The 12,740-nt window shown below is 38.5% G+C and overlaps 1 protein-coding gene across 12 annotated transcripts in view; it reads right to left on the bottom strand.

Annotated features, from left to right (window-relative positions):
• The window catches only part of LOC127660612 (LIM domain-binding protein 1-A), a 28,951-nt gene extending 19,057 nt beyond the window's left edge, over positions 1-9,894 (bottom strand). For 5 of the 12 annotated variants that reach the window (XM_052150946.1, XM_052150944.1, XM_052150941.1 and 2 more), the window contains exons 1-3: positions 9,798-9,894; positions 9,521-9,560; positions 5,252-5,352 (exon numbers count right to left, since the gene is read on the bottom strand). In XM_052150946.1, coding sequence (XP_052006906.1) covers positions 5,252-5,279 — 28 coding nt within the window. In that variant the 5' untranslated portion in view covers positions 5,280-5,352; positions 9,521-9,560; positions 9,798-9,894. Of the gene's footprint in view, positions 1-5,251; positions 5,353-7,203; positions 7,404-9,520; positions 9,561-9,797 lie in introns of those variants that run through there. The other 7 variants (XM_052150951.1, XM_052150945.1, XM_052150943.1 and 4 more) reach the window with 3 other exon arrangements.
• Positions 9,895-12,740: the final 2,846 nt, after the last annotated feature.

The following is a 12,740-nucleotide window of genomic DNA, read 5'->3' on the forward strand; positions in this document are numbered from 1 at the left end:
ATATTCTTCTAAAAATCTTTGTTTATGTTCAGCAGAAGAAAGAAAGTCATACACATCTGGAATGGCATGAGAGTGAGTAAATTATGAGAGAATTCTCATTTTTTGGCATAATATTGATTACCACAAAAATTATATCGACTCGTCTCTGCACTTTTTTTAAAAACAAGGGGGGAAAAAGAAGTAAAATAATTTAGGTTACAGTGATTGTTTTAATGAATTAATTGATCATTAATTTCCACAATGATTGATTATGAAAATGTATCAATGTACAATTACAGCATTTCATTCAGTAAATCGATTTTCATTCAGGTAGTAAAATAAAATGTATCCTTTTTGTTTAGACACTGCACTGATTCTTGCTGTGTCGGAGTTGTGCAGTTGGCAAATGCGAACTCTCATCTAATATTCCCTCACCATCATTGACACGTGACACAACAAGCACTAACATCCCCGTCTAATGCTGCCAATGGCTGACAAGTTGAGGGGATCTGATTTTGAGCACAGGAAGCCATTTTGTTCCAGCTCTGTGTAATGAGACAGATCTGTGAGGCTCTGGAGCAATGAGTGGAGATGGGGGATGTGCTCGCGCTCTCTCTCTCTCTCTCACACACACACACACACACACACTCACACACACACACACACACACACACACACACACACACGCGTTGCTGCGGCTATCCTTATGAGGACTCTCCATAGACATAATGATTTTATATTGTACAAACTATAGATTCTATCCCCTAAACCTAACCCTCACAAACATCTTTCTGCATTTTTACATTTTCAAAAAACATAGTTTAGTATGTGTGATTTATTTTATTTATTTATTTTAAGCTTTTTCAATTATGGGGACACAAGAAATGTCCTCAAACCATATTTATAGCATAATACCCTTGTAATTACCAGTTTGTAACCTAAAAAAATGTTCTCGTAAACCACCCAAACCCACACACACACATGCAAAACACACTCTGTCTACTCTGCACAGGCATTGCCAATCCAGCAGGGAAACGGTGCAGCTTCTCTTGACTTGACAGGCACACCCTACACTTGCTCTTGGCTCCTGTGGCTGTTGTGCAACTTGAAACAGGCTTGCTTTGTGAGGTTGCTATTTTAGCTCTGCTTGAAGTAATTTCCTTCTAATCAAGGGGACTTGTGACTTTCTGCATGAGGTTACAGAGCACATGCTGATATTGAGTGCCTATGGATGAGAGGAGTAGTGGGTGGATAGTGCTTTTAGCCCAGCAGATATTTTCAGTATTTTTTAATCATGTAAATATCTTATTTTTAAAAGCTTCGTTATGGGTTGTTATCTTGCTCAAACAAACTTATAAAAAAAACATTAAAAGCAAGCAATCTATGCTCAGCATCATCTATGAATCCATGAAGGAAGGTCGCTGCATCCCACTGTACATGCAGCCCACATGAGCAAAGGAAGGTAAACAAACCAGACTTCAATCGGAACCTATGTTGAGGAGAGGGGCATGCACTGTAAGCAGAGATAGGGAGGGAGGTTGTGTCATGTTTCTGACAGAGGTGAACATCACAAGCAGGTTTTATGGAGCTCCGCTGCCTTTTAAGAAACAGTGCAGAGGGACCAACACAAAAGCAGCTGAACTCAACGAGAGAGCCGTCTCACTTTCAGTCTCGCTCTCAAGCATGGTCATGTCTAGAAGGGATCCCTCTCGTCAAGATCTCATGCATGCACATTCTGTTATGATGCTTTCGACTGTGATTTTTACATCATCATTTATTTCATTTATTTACATCATTTATGCATTTGGCAGACGCTTTTATCCAAAGCGACTTACAGTGCACTTATTACAGGGACAATCCCCCCCGGAGCAACCTGGAGTTAAGTGCCTTGCTCAAGGACACAATGGTGGTGGCTGTGGGGATTGAACCAGCGACCTTCTGATTACTAGTTTACCAGTTATGTGCATTAGACCACTACACCACCACCACTCCATTTTTACATTCGCATATCATCATATTAATGATGGAGAGCATTAAAACCTTCAATAATATCAATAATTTTAACATAAAATAAAAATTTTATTATCAAGGAGTGACTATTTGCACAAGGTGTAAATATCTGCCACACAGTGTGGCTATTTGCACTGACATAGTCTGGTGGACTGGAAACAAAGAAAGTAAAGAAAACTGTTCCTTGAGTGTTATTCCAGTGGTTTAGTGTGATGAAACGATGTGGATGTGACTTTTTCATGGGGATGATCTGGATTCTAATCCACCTTTTGACCCAGTTTTCCCCATCCTGTTTTCTGTCTCAACTCTTAATATTTTACTTTAATACTACTTACAATAATAAATAAAATTAATATAAAGGTGATTTCCTCACAGTGATTTGGTCACGATGAAGTTCAGAGAGTTGAGAGAAATGTTTGATCCGGGTAAAATTAACCATGGATTTTCTAAAGTAATATTGTAGTAACAAATGTTTTTTGGCAGAAGCCATAGTTTTAATGCAATTAATCATGTTATTACTACAGTAATATTGTGTTAACATAGTAACCATGCTTTAGTGGTTACAATAAAATACCATGGTGATACTATGGTTACTGTATTAAAACTATGGTTAATTTTTGTAAGAGAAGGTAAGGATTAGGTTTAAGGGTAGAGGTTGTGTGGGGTGTCTGAGGGACTCTAAATAAACAGCTGTGACGCCCTGTTAGTATATAATTAAGGGTGCAAAATAATATTGGTCTAACACTATTTACACTTAGTCCAAAGTAGATGCTGCTATTTACACTTGATACATGATACAGTAATATATTGACAGAAGTTCATGTTATTAAGGCACATATTACTTAAAATTTTATATTCTGTTATTTGACTTAATTATTTACCATTAATAAAAAATAATTGAACTAAAAGGTGTTTGTGTTGAAAAAATAGCTACAGTAGAATCGCAAAAAAAGAAAAGAAAAAAAGCAAACAAATGTGTCCCCACTTAAGAAATACTTCACTGAGGTGGAGATGCAATCTTTGTTTATTAAAATGTAAAGTTGCATTCATCAAAACAGAAATGTTTAAATAATCTTTAACGAGCGCTCCTCGTTGCTGTGCGACTTCAAATGGCGTGTAAGAGTCTCGCGAGATTGACGAGAGAGTGATCCCTTCTAGACACGACCCTTAGCATTCTTTCTTCTCTGCTCTTTCTTTCCCGCCTTCCTCCACAAAAAAGGAAAGCAATCAGACAGGACACACGTCTGTGGAAATTTCCATGACTACGCTCATAAAAATGCACCCTTGCTTGTTAATTTTAAATAAATGCTATGTGCGAGATTTTGGCTTGTTTATCGGTGGGGTTGCCAGAGAGGCTTTCGTAGCGGGCTCTTGTGCTGAGATAAAAATCTGAAGAAACTGCTTGCCTTGTGTTTATGGCACCAAAACAAGCCCCACACTGGTCCAAACTTGCCTTGGTACCTTTCATCTAAAACCCTGTTTTTAATCTTTATCGCATGGAGGAAGAGGACAGATATTACGTGCACTGTAATAGTGATTATCTTTCCATGAAGAACATGAAGTTTGGTAGAGGCTACTTGGAAATTCCTGTACATGATCGAACATATGGACTCTATTAAAACAGTATTTAAGCGAGTCAGAAACTAACTTGTGAGAGAGATGGAGAGAAAGAAACAAGGGTGCCTTGTATAGCGGTGTAAATTAGTCCTCTCTGTTTAGGTGCACATTGGTCTCCACATTAACGTCAACACAGGCTGTCAGACCTTCCAGAGGAGTGAAGTGTAATCTTATCAGTGCATACTTGACCACACTTAAATAGATATGGATTTACATTACTGGACCCACAGGTCTGGCATTATATTAACCTTACAAACCAGGATCTCCATAGTTAATTTTGCTGCAGATTTGGACACTGTGCCAAAATAATAAAAATACAGTTATATGGCCAGTTTACAGTCTCCTGTTGCGATTGATCAGACCACGAAGTTCGAAATTGCATACTGATTTGAGAGCATCACTTGGTTTAAGAACTCGCAAATTTTATTAGGCCAGGGGTGCTAAAAGATATTATGAATATTTCGTCCCACCTCTCCTTGCTGCAAAAAGGACACTGATGTCCAACAATCAACGTTTTTCATCAGACAACTAAAGCCTTTTGGTACAAAACAAATGTACAGAATGAATTATGCATGTGACTGATTGCGCAACTCATCGCCTCTGACATAAAATAGTTAGGAGAAATGTTTAAGAACAGCTGCCAAAAATGTCTATGCATGTCTGAGGATATAATATTTGAATTAAAATCCCCTCAGCATTTGAAAAATATTGACAATTCAGAAAAAATGTTATCAGGTGAAAGTTTTTCCATTACTAAAACAAAGCTTATATTATTTCCTGTCATTGGCGCAAATAAGTAACTAACCCTAAAATGGATTTCAGAACACGGTAGAGGAAGGGAAACAAAGTTACGTTTTTCTTAAAGGGATAGTTGACACTAAAATGAAAATTATGTCATTATTTCCTCACCCTCATGTTGTTCCAACCCGGTTTGACTTTCTTCTGCAAACCACAAAAGATGTTAGGAAGTATGTTAATCTCAGTCACCATTCACTTTCATTGCATCTTTTTTTTCCCATACAATGAAAGTGAATGGTGACTAATTATGTTATTCTCTTTTGTGTGCCACAGAAGAAAGTCATGTCGGTTTGGCACAACATGGAAGTAAATGATGACAGAATGTTCTAATTTTTGGGATTATCCCTTTAAACAACAAAAGTTAAACTACCATAAAGTCTTATTCAAGCAAAGCTTTACTCGTTTCTCTATGCAAAATACTTTTAAGAAGTGCAAACAAGGGCTGACTTCACATGACAAGGAAAGTGTTTGGGACAACTATAAAAACCAGTCAAAGAGGCTAATCGGGTCACAGTAATGTCCAAGAAGTCAATACTCAGAGTTAAATATCTGGTACAAACAGCTGCATGCCATTACACGCAGAATTAAACACACAAATAAACTTCTACAACATTTCAACAAAAATCTCCATACAGTAATGCTATGGTTCTTCTTTCTTCTGATTTATTTAACATGCTCAAACCTTTCCAGTTGAAATAAACACACCATGAATATACAGTATACAATGCAACATATGACCTAAGAAGCTCCAGATTACTGGAGCATGAGTGATGTGAAATGTTCCAGGTAGGCCTCACGCTTTCATTCCCACAGAAGCTCTCCATGCAGAAGTAATTAGAGCTCTTACCTGGGCAAGCACAGCCTCCAACAGACATCTTCTCACATGTTTGGCACTGCTCTTAATGAAATGGTGTTGTTCAGTCCACGCACTGTTAGCATGGGCTTCTTCTGAGAAATAGAAAAAGGCAGAAAGGGGTGGGGAGTGAGCAGAGGGAGGGCACACAAAATAAAAATCTAGAAACAAGAGCTCGGTGCGAAGCAGGAAGTACTCCTGCTTGACTCTGCTCCCAGGTTCATTAATATGCAAATTGCAATCCATGTGGGAGGGAGAAAATATGAGAGTGAGAGTCACAGAGGAGATGATCAGAGAGAGGGAGGGAGGGAAGCAAGAGCCAACATTGTGAAAGTGACCTGTGAGGCAGATTTTAGAGCACACTGGCCATGTAATGCTGTTTTTTTTTCCAGTAGATTTATTGCCTATTTTTGTCTTTTGCTGCTAACAGAGATAAACAGAGGCAGTCAGAGCCCAGAGGCATGGAGTCATTACTGCCTAGTGGAGCTACGACACACACACACACACACACACACACACACACACACACACACACACACACACAGTCTGCCCTCCTGACGGTCCCTGGGGTCTGCTGCACAGCTTACCCCTGCAAGAGTGAGACATGCACTCTATCTGCTGCATGACTGCCATTCTTCTCCTCTGTGCTTGCTCTGTGCACTTCAGAATCCTTTACATTGTTCTACATTATTTTATCGCTCAAAACAAAAAGAAAAAAAAGGACCAGATGGAAATACAGATGTTCTGCATGAGTAACATATTAATATGCCTTGGTATTTATGCGCAATGTTTTGTTGAGATTGACGTTACTGTTTCCCCCCTAATGATTTACATGTAAAGATAATAATAGTAATTTTTAAATTGAACTATTATTTTCCCTTATTTTTTAACAAGTTCCTCCAACCTAATCAAAACCCAGTCGGCAGATATTGTGATTGTATAAAGTACAAGTTGGGTGACAGCAATGGACAGCATTTGTAGAATCACCCAAAAAATAAAATAAATAATAATAATAATAATAATTTCGACACGTTCCTTGTTTATTTAATAAAAAAAGTTTTGGTTTCAGCAAAGGTACTTACAATGGCGGTAAATGGGGCCATGCAGACTATTAACATATTAGTGTGATAAAAACTGTTCTACTACATGAATTTAGTATGAGAAAATCGCTTACATGCGTCTATGATCGGTATGTCGTCATGGCAAATAAGTTGTAATTTTGGATATAATTTTACACAGATCATGTTTGTATGCAATTTTATCACACTAAAATTTTAACACGTATAAGAAATAGGTCTTGTGGCTAAACTTAATGTGTATGGACTGGCCCCATTCACTTCCATTGTAAGTTCCTTTACTGTAACTATGATTTGTTTTATTTTTTTATAAACGAGGGTCGATGTTATACAAGTCAACATGTATCAACATTAAGCCTCAAATGCTTTCGATTGAGCTTAAGTTGTATTGAACCCAGAACATTTCTTTAAAGTAGCCCAGACCCCAATATAACATGAGGATTACATGGTATTCCATGGTACTTCTAAGAATATTTAGTATATAAGTATAGAATATAAGTATTTCCATTGTACGTATCCAAAAAAACGTATCCATTTTTTAAATATAAATCAAAATACCTTTTTGCAAGAGTAGGGTCGTCCATTAATACGTGCAGTCAAGAAAATTATTGTTTTAATTGTTACAGACAGTTTACATTAAAAATGCAAAACCTACCTGGAGTATTAGGACATTGGAGAAACAGCCTAGTAAGGAGAATGCTAGGGGTGTCTAATTTCTTCAAGAAACCAGCCTTTAAAACAATCAGCAATTCAGCAATCCATGGGACACAGAAACCAATAAGTCCCCTTGAATGTAGACGTTATTGCTTATTAATTTATCAGTATTAAGAAATCTACAGATGGGCTTTGTCTGTAAGCGCACACTTGTACCTTCCTCTCTCCTTGTGTTGGCTGCTCAAAGCCGAAGACTCATTGGCTTTCTTTTAGTCCCAGAGGACATAGAGAGGTCCCTGTTCACGGCACCCGCTCTATGTCAGCCCTGCAATCGATCCGACACCTCTCTCGCATTCCCTGGTTCTCCCTTCTCAAAGCCTCTTCCTCTAGTGTTCTGTGTTTCTAACTACCAAATCTCACACACCACTGGTCCTTTACATCCCCTGTCAAGCCTTCTGACAACTCCAGAGGGGGAGTGAGCACTCAAAAGTTGAGAACAACCTCTTGTTTTCACAGACTCCATATCCAGCATGTCTAGGGGAACAGACCGCCGCTTTCATCAGATGCCTGTTGTTACATGTCACCTGTCACTCAAAATCACTATGCTGACACAGAGACTTGCCATGTAAATCACCCCTATTCCATATAAGCACGAATGATCATGCAATCAAATGCAAAATCACACAGCAAAAAAAATAAAAAAATAAAATAAAATCTTAAAGGAATATTCGGGATTCAATACAAGTTAAGCTCAATCGACAGCATACCAAAACCAATTTTTTTTTTTTTTTAAATGGACTTGTCCTTTTCTTTAACTAGATAAATTTACCTGAGAAGCAAAATTGCGTAAGATATTTAAGGAATCTTCCAGGTTCAATACAATTTATGTAAACTCAATCTACAGCATTTGTGGTATAATGTTGATTACCACAAAAAAGTAACCTTGAATTTTTCCTTATTTATTTACAAAGCAAAAATTGTTGTTACAGTCACAGCACTGACAATGGAAGTGAATCGGGTCAGTCCATAAACGTTAAAATACACACATTTTAAAAAGTATAGCCACAAGACATAAACATTATACATGTAAACATGCTTTTAATGTGACTAAACCACTTACTAACCTTATCTGTGCAAAGTTATATCAAATATTACAAATTCCTTGGCATTACTCTGTAATGGCAGTAAACCCTGTAATTTGGTAAACGCCGTAACGGCAGTAAATCTCTGATGTTATCACACTAAATCATGTTAACACCTATCATTTTTACGTCTTATGGCTAAACTTTAAAAACAGTGTGTATTTTAATGTTTATGAACTGGCCCCATTCACTTTCATTGTAAGTGCCTTACTTTAACAGCAATTCCTCTGTGTGTGTGTGTGTGTGTGTGTGTGTGTGTGTGTGTGTGTGTGTGTGTGTGTGTGTGTGTGTGTGTGTGAGCGTGTATTTATCACTTTGTGGGGACCAAATGTCCCCATAAGGATAGTAAAACCCGAACTTTTTGAACTTGTGGGGACATTTTGTCGGTCCCCATGAGGAAAACAGCTTATAAATCATACTAAATTATGTTTTTTGAAAATGTAAAAATGCAGAAAGTTTTCTGTGAGGGTTAGGTTTAGGGGTAGGGTTAGGTTTAGGGGATAGAATATAAAGTATGTACAGTATAAAAACCATTATGTCTATGGAAAGTCCCCATAAAACATGGAAACACAACTGTGTGTGTGTGTGTGTGTGTGTGTGTGTGTGTGTGCGTGTGATAAAGAGTTGGAATTTTTTTAAGATTAAGCCACATATGCTGTCAAATAAGCTTAACTTGCACTAAACCCAGAACATTCCTTTAAGTTTTTTATTCTTATACATATTCTTCTTCTTTTGTGTTTTACATTTTTAAAGCACTAAATATTGTTAGATTTATGCTTAAAACAAAAACAAAACTATTTGTCTTAATATCTTATGCTATTTTCTCTCTTAAGTAAATTAATCTTGGTATTAGGACGGTAAGCTATTTTACTGAAAAAAAAAAAAACAAAGTACTGTTTTATTTATTTGTATTTTTTTGCAGTGCAGACACGTTTTTTTCAAGCTTGGACGCATAAAACGAATCCTCAGCAATTGCTGAAGGTCCCCTCAGCTTTCTCTGTAATCATTTACTTTTATGTGCCATTAATGAACTCATTTGATTTACTTTCCTCAACCAAAGAAGAGCTGCAGTCCAAACACATTGAGCAAAGAACAAAGAGAGCTGCTCCATGGAGGATAATTTCATATTAAGAGGTTTCTTCGCGATGCTCTTGAGGCTTTGATGGAAATGGCTTTTTGTTTTCAGAGCCACAGACTGGCTTTGAAGCCTTGAGCCTCGGGAGATGCTCTCCACCACAGACTGCACATTCAGGTCCCTCTCTCCCTCTCTCTCCATTTTTCAGTTACACATTCTCACACTCTGACTCACAGCTTAGCTGAAAACAAAGATGATCCCACGGCAGTGTGAGACTATTGTTGAGAACTGTTTACCTGCGTGTGCTGACACTCACCTTCCCTCGCAGTCACAGCGATGTTCCTGCTGTCGCCGTACTGTCGAGAAACAAACACAGAGAAGCAAGATCTGTAATCAACTGCTAATCCAATTAACTGCATGAAAACAATACCACAGAATGCAGTCTTAAAATGCATTTGCATAACAATCACAATATCCCAGTGCCAAGCAGCTTGACTTTGTCACAGTAAAATAGCTTCAGTTTAATCAAACCACATACAAATTAATGTAATCAAGTTAACATTGTTCAATTATAATTGCTCAGCACATTTTACCTCTTCAGGGTCTGCGCCGTTTGTGTCAGTTGAAGCTCTGTGTATTGATGATCTAGAGCTGGGTCAATTAGCCTTAAAAAGCATGGACAGAGAGAGAGAGAGAGTGAGAGAGCGCAAAAGGAGGAGGCGGGAGAGAGCGCACAGATCCACTGGAATAAATATGACGTGGAGCCAGAGCAACTTCTCCAGCCCTCTGTACTCAGTGAGGGCACTGTCACCATGGCAACGGCAGAGCAGCGATAGCTCACCGGGGCACACAAGGCACGGCATTATTCTGTCTCTCACTCACTCACTGGAAATTCACAGTTCCACTCAAACAGGCAGGCACGTACGTAAGCAGGCAGGAAAACCATCAGGCAGACAGGCACCTTGGATTCAATTAACTCTACTGGTTCAGAGCCCCACTAGCCCAGTCACCTGTGACTTGCTACAAGGGCGAACACTGCTTAATGCAAAGATTATTTTAGGTTATTTGGGAAGAGGTTCATACGGGTCACACATCATTATAGGAAATATGGTTACTTGCAGACTCCATGTTAAAAAAGCAAAGATTCTGTGTCAAATTGGCTGAAAGTCGAGGGTTTATATGGCATTGCCAAATGAGAGATTCATTTGTTTAGTTTTGGCAGAATGGCAAAAGCAGGCACCTTCTTGCATGAGACTTCCAATGGTCTGCCATTATTATAGATATAACTCAAATAGTTTGACCAATGTTGAAATCAAGTACACTGGAAGTGCCTTGCTAAAAACAATCAAACAAACAATTTAAAACAGCCTAAGATGCTTAGCTGATCCCCCAGCCAGTTTTAATGGGTTTCGAGAGATTTTGGGCACCTGGATGTCACCTGGACATCGGCTGGTTGCAGGGGCGAAAATTTCATCAAAATGTTGGGGTGGACAATAAACATACCAATTCTCATATCCAATTTGAAGGGGACACCAAGGTTTTTTTTGTTGTTGCCTGTTTGCATTTGTATTATTTTATTTCTTAAACAATTATTTTAAGAATATATCATTATATTATTTACAATACACATATTCTAATGATATTTAATGATTAAATCTCCACTTTCACTTTCAGAATGTGAAAGTGGAGATTTATAGTAAAAAAGGAAATAAATATTGATTTGTTTCTCACCCACACCTATCATATCGCTTCTGAAGACATAGATTTAACCACTAGAGTCCTGTGGATTACTATTTTGTGGCCTTTATGTAATTTTTGGAGCTTGAAAGGTCTGGTCACCATTCACGTGCATTGTATGAACATAGCTGAAATATTCTTCTAAAAATCGTCATTTGTGTTCTGCAGAAGGAAATCATACACATCTGGGATGGCATGAGGGTGAGTAAATAATGAGAGAATTTTTTATTTTTGGGGGGAACTATCCCTTTAAGCTGTTTTTTTGTTTGTTTGTTTTTTAGCAGGGTTTTGCTTCAAGGCAAGTCAGTCCAGTTGGAGGCCAGTCCAAAAAGGCAACTTTTTTCTATGGATACAAGCAGCGTAAAAGTACAGCTCCTATCTACTTGAAAGACGAAAGACCGAAATCTCCAAGACAGTTTGTCAAGATTACAATCAAATAACATTTCAAATCAGTAGTAAAATCTGACAAAATTAGAATTTCTTTTTTTCAGGCAGGTCCATCTAATGCACATGCATGTTCTCAAGTTGACCGACAGGCGATGTCTGTTTCTAAAAGGTGATTGGCTCTTTTACCTTTAAGGCAGAACTTTTCTACACCCGCCTTGCTGGGTGTTCCAGTTTCTCCCATTCATTTTAATACAAGTGGTCCATCTCAGGATAAACAGTCTCTGCTGAGTCATTTCTAAGTGAATTAGATAGGGAAAATGTTAACATCCAGACAGCTCTCAAGAACTATAATAGGCTTCTTCGTAATTAGCTGTCAGGCAGTGTAAAAAACACTCCACCCAGTGAGCTGAGATGCAGTGTGTCAGAACTCATCATGGATGATCCCTTCACTGTAATTTGCTTGCTTAGGAAAATACAGTATGTTTTATAAACAACAGTTCTGGCCAAAAAATATTATATTTTATTGTCCTTTGAGTAATGTCTGGTTCCTGCTAAAAGCAAAGCTGAGTAATGAGTCAGGCTATGAGGATGGAGGGGAATGCTGAGTGCCAAGTGATTCCATCCATGTGTTCCAGTCTTAACCAGTCTGAGCAGAAACTCCTCAGTGCAGCAGCTGCTGCCGCTGTTCTAATGACGAGAGCCGCACAATGGAAGGTGACCCACTTATTGTGCCACGTCCCTCAGCAATTCGCAGCCTCCAAAGACAGTCTGGCCTAATTTCGACAGCCCTCTTGTACACATTGTGTTTATTATGGGGTGGGATGGTGTTTGATAGAATGCAGCCTTAAAATGATCTAGTGCAGATGCTGTGCCCACCCATAATAATAAGCCAACATAGCAATGTGATTAAGTCCACCTGGAAAGCAGAGGATTAATATCTAGAGGTCTTTGCATAAGATCTCCAGACAAGCTCAACAAAAGGAAAATGTGGCTTCATGTACATATATACATGTACTACACAATGTGATCATGCGAGATATTGGCATGTTCCAATATGGCAAATTTAGGACACGCTCCACTAGGTGGTAGAAGGATATAGCTGCAGGCAGAGCTCCAAAAAGGGGAGGGAGCTCCAAACTGCCAGCAAATATATAGCTAGCAAAGATATAATGTAACCCTTACCCTAACCATGTGTGAAAGTGACCCCCTTTTGGACTTGGCGCAACCACCTTTTTTAAGTAACCCTATCCCCTTCTGGAGAAACCCTGCCCTCTTTGGGAGATTCCACCCCCATTTGGAGATCTCTATACCTACTTGAAAAATATCTGCCCTACAGTGCCTTTAACATCACATCTCTTTTGATCTCCAGCTAGTGGGATACTAGATTTGAAAGAACACTTTTGGTCTCTGTA

Source organism: Xyrauchen texanus, chromosome 20 (assembly GCF_025860055.1).
Source record: "Xyrauchen texanus isolate HMW12.3.18 chromosome 20, RBS_HiC_50CHRs, whole genome shotgun sequence".
NCBI lineage: Eukaryota > Metazoa > Chordata > Actinopteri > Cypriniformes > Catostomidae > Xyrauchen > Xyrauchen texanus.